This window comes from Fibroporia radiculosa (genome assembly GCF_000313525.1).
Source record: "Fibroporia radiculosa TFFH 294 genomic supercontigs, scaffold4931, whole genome shotgun sequence".
NCBI lineage: Eukaryota > Fungi > Basidiomycota > Agaricomycetes > Polyporales > Fibroporiaceae > Fibroporia > Fibroporia radiculosa.
In genome coordinates, this window is record NW_012133413.1 from 1 (window position 1) to 6116 (window position 6116).

Here is a 6116-nt window from a genome sequence, read left to right on the forward strand (position 1 = left end):
TCGGGGCGGGGCCTGCGGTCGACGGCGTCCATGGCGAGGACGAGGAGGAGGAGGAGGAGGAGGGAGGCCGGAGGAGAGGGAGGATGCGGGGGTGGGGTCGCGGTGTTCCAGATCACACAGCGCCAGCCATCAGAGCTGCAGCGCAGGCCCGCGCCGAGATTAGCCGCCGGGGCCAGGCTGGCGATCCGAGGGAGGCCAATGGGAGCACACCGTCCGTCCTACTTATCGACGCCGAATTAACTGCTGTTACGTATTCGTCTACTAGGCTAGGCTCGAGCTCAGGAAAGCTCATTACTTTTGTACGCTATCGTCTACTACTATGAGGCTTATTTACTAGGAGCGAACGGCAGGGCAACGGGGGCGAGCGCGCGGGGCGCGGTTAGTATGCGGGAGTCAGAGTAAGTTATTTAGCGTGAAGAATAAACATAAGCATAAGATACCCAGTGGGAACACCGTCGGACGAACGCCTGCCTTTACCGCGGCCGAGGAGGCGTCTCTCCCTCTTCCTCCGCATCCGTCAGGTTCAGGTAGTCGTCCGCGTCGTAGAACTCCTCCAGGTACGGCTCGACCGGGTGCAGGCGTGGCCCGCTCGTCACGTACAGCCGTGTAAAGTGTGGCAGCACCACCGACGCGTCCTGCGCCTGTCCCCCTGCAGGCATCCCGCCCGTCCCTGCGGGTGCCGCAAACTCTTCGTACGAGGGCGGTGCGACGGCTTCATACCCTGGCGGAGGCGACCGTGGTGGTCGTGATGGTGGTGGTAGGAGTGGTCGTGGCAAAGGAGACCGTGGCGGCGGAGGCTCGCGGCTGCTGCTTCCAGTGGCCTCGCTCGCTTTGCTTCCGGCTGCCGCCTTCCTTGACCCGGCGCTTGTCTGCCGCGCACCTCTCTTGCTGCCTTTGGGAGCCTTGCCGGGCCCCCGTCGTCGAGGGCGGTCTGCGTATTCACAGACAAACCCACGCTGCATGCAATGTCGGCACGTCGGGCGCTGTCCATCGCACCGCAGCTTGCGTCCTGCGAGTAGCCCATTTTAGAAAATTAATACAGTGCGTTCTTCTCGGTCTCACGGCACGCCACTCACGCCTACAGAAATGACATGCAACCTCCGTCTTTCTGGAGATTTTCCGAGGTCGCTCATTCTCGTCCGGCGGTGCCGCGCTGCTCGTCCCCCCGCTCGCAGCCTCAGGCTGCTGCTCTTCCAAGTCGACGCCCCGCGCCTTTCCTCTGCCTACGCTTTCCTCGGTGTCCTCACCATCATCACCAGACGTCCCCGACGACTGGTGAGAGAACCGAGCCTCGGAGAGGAACGGCGGCCACTCGGCCGGAGTCCATGGATATGGATCCTCCGCCCGCGATGGTTCGACGTCGAACGGGCTTCGGCCCACACTCCTGTGAGAAACAGCAGCAACAGCAGCTGGAGAATCTGCCCATCTTGGAAACTCATGGTAAGACGCCGCATCGGCCCTCACTGGCCCTCCAGATCTCGTTTCAGCACCAGACGGAGGGAAGCTACGCGGCGCTGGGGCATCGAATCGTCTGGGTGCTGTATCATCTCCGGTCAGCGTTCAACCCCGCTAACGTCTCTTCCACAAACTCACCAGGCTCATCCGGGACAGGCTCAACCCGCCGGCGCTTTTCCGCCCTCCGAGACTCACGACGTTCGATATCTGAAGCATTACCCTGTTCTTGATGACCTGAGTCCGGTGTCCGGCGTTCTGCTCTGGTAGCCTCTGGGGAGAAGTACGATCGGTATGGGATTCCTCGGATAGGCCTCTCCCGTGAAGAAGATCTTGCCTCTGATGGTGCACGAACACCCGACGCCTGGTCAGGCGGAGGCGGAAGGTTGGGCGGCCGACCCTCGGGCGGGTGGTATTCGAAGGTAGGAAGCCGGGGCCAGTCAACAAACGGGCTGAGCTGCGTAGGCTGGGGACCCTCCACAAACTGCGGATATGGATGAAGAAATGGGGCAAGCCGATACTCCAACGGCTGATCCTGCGCTGATACAGGGACAGCTGCCCTCTGTGGGTACTCATGCTCTTGAGAGACAGTCCTACGTCCCTGCGTAGAAGGTCCAGGCTCTCCCTCTTCGGGTTCCGTAACGATAAACGAAAGGGGCGGGGGTTGATTGGCCGATCGTCTGATCTCTGAATATAGGCGTGGAGGTTCGTATAGCCCATATCTGTGGGGTTCGTATTCGAAGGGAAAGATATTGGAGGAGGTGGAGGAGGTATGAGACTCAAGAAACGGGGTCGCTCTGAGTCTTCCTGGAGTGAATCGTACAGGGTCGGTTTGACCTGTTTCCAAAGGCTCTCTGGACGGGAGAGGCGGAAGCACGACGGCTGGGAGCTGTTGTGAGCGGGTCCCCGCCTGCGGGGGTGCACTGCGGGATGCAGGCGCAGGCTCGGGCGACTGACTCCTATTGCGACTACCGCCGCTACCACTACCCTCCTCAAAGGCAGCGGGGTTCAGCGTTACAGGAAAGAACGGCGCATCACGGAAAGAACGGACGGGAGGGAAGGTGTACGAACCCTCCCAGGATGATGCGTGCCCTCCGGCCCCCTCCCTTCCTGTACCGCCGCCCTCCGGCGGGGGATCCTTTTCTGACGTCGTGCTCGTCTGGCCCGAGACCAGGTGTGGGTGGAGGCTGCTCGGGAGCGAGCTTTGTCTCTTGCCCTGTCCTCGTCGCGACGATTGCATGTCTGGCAGGCCGAAGGGGCAGCTCTGTGCACTAGAGCCGGCGGGTGCAGTGTCTCGCTCGGGACGGCGGGGTCAACGAGAGCAACGGAGGTAGGGGGCCCATTCGCCTTGGAAGGGAGGATCGCGGAAGAAAAGAGGGGAGCAAAACTTGAGCAAAACGGCGAGCCGCAAAGAGGGGCGAGGACTAGGAGCGAGACCACCCGCCGCGAGCGAGGGGACGGACCGCTGATCTGCTTCCGCTGGACGGTCAGTGCGCCCAGTTCTACAGTGCTCCAGGAGCGAGAGCGGCAGGGGGGGCATAATTGTATCGAGGTCCGCCCCGGCTTGCTGGTGAGTGCGATTGGTGGTGTGGCTTGGTGAAACACCGCTACGAATTAAATTTAAATTGTGACCGTCTCATTGACTGTCCCCACATCCCTCAGGATTGTGCCCACCGAGCCTGGCAGCGATTCGTACACTGCAGTCTTCATGCCGCACTCCCCCATCGCCCTCATCCTGCGCTGGCGATCCAGGGGCCAAAAATTTCCAACGGCACTGATTAGGCGTAGCCTCGTATCATGGGCGAGGTGCCCATGCTTGTCCGAGTCTGGTTCGGCCGGTCACAAGTCACATAATCGACCCGAAACACGATCGACTATCTGGCTTAGTCTGCTCGTACTCAGCACGCCTTCCAAAATTGTCCATCTCCGCCCATCGTGCCGGTAACATTTCCGACGCGCCCTTTCAATCTGCCAGCGAGATCCTCGCGGAAATGCTGACGATGATACGGCGCAGCTGCGCGTCGACATGGCTGCCCACCCAATCGACTCTACGATGCGCTCAGGAGTGCGTCTCCTATGCTTACTAGGATCGTGCTGCGTAGCCGCGCCCCGCGCGACTCCTGTCACTAGGCAGATTAGTGTGCTGAGAAGCGGGTGATTTACCCGGCAGGGAAACCGCATGCGCAGAACGTTATCTCGATAAATCATCACACAAAGTCACACTCTTATTTCTGCTATTTCTGTACGGTGGATGTGCGACGTATGGTATATTGTATTTCTCAGTGCACACCATGCTATTGTTCTCAGTGCGCCTCGACGCCGCCGTGACAGACAGGAGCTGCCCGCGTCCGTTCATGCAGCGATCAGCCACCCCGAATTTGTCATGTCCAAAAAAGGAACATATCGTGTCTGCGGCGGTGGCGCGCAGTGTTTCATTTTTTGCCGTCACGGCGTCACGTCCCGCCGTGTGTGACGTGTCTGATACCGATACGGCGGTGACGAAGAAAGATCGACGACGGACAGACCCCGCACTATGTATGCCACTCACCCCTTGTCCGCAGGTCGTCGCTCCTGCATGCTGCGCGATGCGCGGAGAGCGTTCGCAACGGCGGCGGCGAGGGCGGACGGCGTGGTCATGAATCGCTACAGCCGCACCGTCACGCAGCCAAAAACACAAGGCGCGAGCCAGGCCATGCTCTATGCTACTGATGGCGTTTCCAGCGACGATGATTTCCAAAAGGCCATGGTCGGAGTTGCCAGCGTATGGTAGGACCTTGCTCCTCTCGTCCTCCGCCTTTCGCAGACACTCACACAAAGCACTCTGTTCCAGGTACGAAGGCAATCCGTACGCCGTTTTCCCCCTGCAGCGCCCATTCCCTGTGAGCTGACAAGTGAGTTTCAGATGCAATCGACATCTCCTCGGACTGGGCCAGGCGGCCAAAAAGTCCCTGACAGATGCTGGGATAATTGGCTACCAGTTCGGCACGGTGGGCGTCAGGTTGGTTTTGTGCTTCCCGCGAATCGTTCGTATTGTTTCGCGGCGCTCACGGACCTCCTCAGCGATGGGATCAGCATGGGAACACGAGGGATGTCGTACTCCCTGCAATCGCGCGACCTCATCGCAGACCAGGTCGAGACCGCGGCTGGCGGTCACTGGCTTGACGGGATGGTTGTCATCCCCGGGTGCGACAAGAACATGCCCGGCGTGCTCATGGCGCGTGAGTGCCCTGTAAATTTTTCGCATTGCTCTGCCCTGAGTCTATTCCTTTCTGGCGCTGCAGTTGGGCGTCTGAACCGACCTGGCCTGATGGTGTACGGGGGGACAATTCGTGCAGGCTCGTGCGCTGGTGCGCCGCAGCTGGACATCGTCTCTGCGTTTCAGGCGTACGGGCAGTACCTGCAGGACGGCAAGACAGAGGCGGCCGAGCGGGAGCGGTACGACACGATCCGGCACGCGTGTCCTGGGCCGGGCGCGTGCGGCGGGGTGAGTGGGCAACCGGCGGTCCGGGCGGCGGCTGACGGGCTGCGGCCAGATGTACACGGCGAACACGATGGCGAGTGCGGCGGAGGCGATGGGGATGACGCTGCCGGGCTCGTCGTCGTTCCCGGCCGAGTCGGCGGAGAAGGAGGCGGAGTGCCGGAGCATCGGCGGCGTGATGCGCGGCCTGCTCGAGAAGAACCTCCTGCCGCGTGACATCATGACGCGCTCTGCGTTTGAGAACGCCATGGTCAGTGACTTGTCAGCCCAACCCGCCCTGTCGCGCCCCCGCTTATGTCAGCACAGGTCCTCACCATGATTCTTGGTGGCTCGACCAACGCCGTCCTCCACCTCATCGCCATCGCCCACTCGGTCGGCATCGAGCTCACCCTCGACGACTTCCAGGCCGTCTCAGATCGCGTCCCCTTCATCGCAAACCTCAAACCCAGCGGCCAGTATGTCATGGAAGATGTGTATAAGCTCGGCGGAATCCCCAGTGCGGTTTATTGCGCTCGGTCTTAGATGCCATACCCATTTGCTCACCCTCATTTCTTTCCCAGAGATCTTGGCATATTTGCTAAAGAACAACCTCATCGATGGTGAGACCATGACTGTGACAGGTCTCACCCTGGGCGAAAACCTCGACAGATGGACCCACAAGTATGGCGAGCTGTCATTTACCAATCAAGACATCATTCGGCCCCTAGAGAAGCCAATCAAGGAGACTGGCCATCTCAGGTGATTTTTTGGCATCTCCCATAACGATAATTTTAGCTCATTGCTGTCCGTCTCATTTCTGTTGCCCTAACTGCACCGCATCTTCCCAGAATTCTACGCGGAAACCTTGCGCCCGGTGGTGCAGTCGCAAAGATCACAGGGAAGGAAGGACTCGGCTTCACGGGCAAAGCTCGTGCATTTGATATCGAAGATGACTTTGTTACCGCTGTCGAGAGCGGGTCAATCAAGAAGGGTGAGAAGACCGTCGTCGTCCTCAGATACCTCGGCCCGAAGGGTGGACCAGGTAACGTTTGTCGCATTCTGCAATCTGTCGGGCTTTCCTTAATGAGATGCGTCGGTACTAGGCATGCCCGAGATGTTGAAGCCCACCAGTCTCATCATGGGCGCTGGACTCGGTCACGATGTTGCGTGCCTAACCGACGGCCGGTTCAGTGGCGGGGGGGGGGGG

The 6116-nt window shown here is 60.1% G+C and overlaps 2 protein-coding genes across 2 annotated transcripts; one reads left to right on the forward strand and one right to left on the reverse strand.

The window, feature by feature from the left end:
• Nucleotides 1-473: 473 nt before the first annotated feature.
• On the reverse strand, nt 474-4089 carry FIBRA_05624 (uncharacterized protein; the record flags this gene model as incomplete). The annotated part of the gene is made up of 4 exons (XM_012327383.1): nt 474-1009; nt 1077-1538; nt 1594-2723; nt 4001-4089. 4 exons carry the CDS (start codon nt 4087-4089, stop codon nt 474-476), a joined length of 2217 nt encoding a protein of 738 aa, XP_012182773.1.
• A 55-nt stretch (nt 4090-4144) lies between these two features.
• FIBRA_05625 (uncharacterized protein) lies at nt 4145-6084 on the forward strand (the record flags this gene model as incomplete). Its single annotated transcript, XM_012327384.1, has 10 exons — nt 4145-4218; nt 4283-4297; nt 4355-4450; nt 4513-4670; nt 4734-4936; nt 4986-5180; nt 5237-5426; nt 5491-5668; nt 5758-5951; nt 6041-6084. 10 exons carry the CDS (start codon nt 4145-4147, stop codon nt 6082-6084), a joined length of 1347 nt encoding a protein of 448 aa, XP_012182774.1.
• Between the last annotated feature and the right edge of the window lie 32 nt (nt 6085-6116).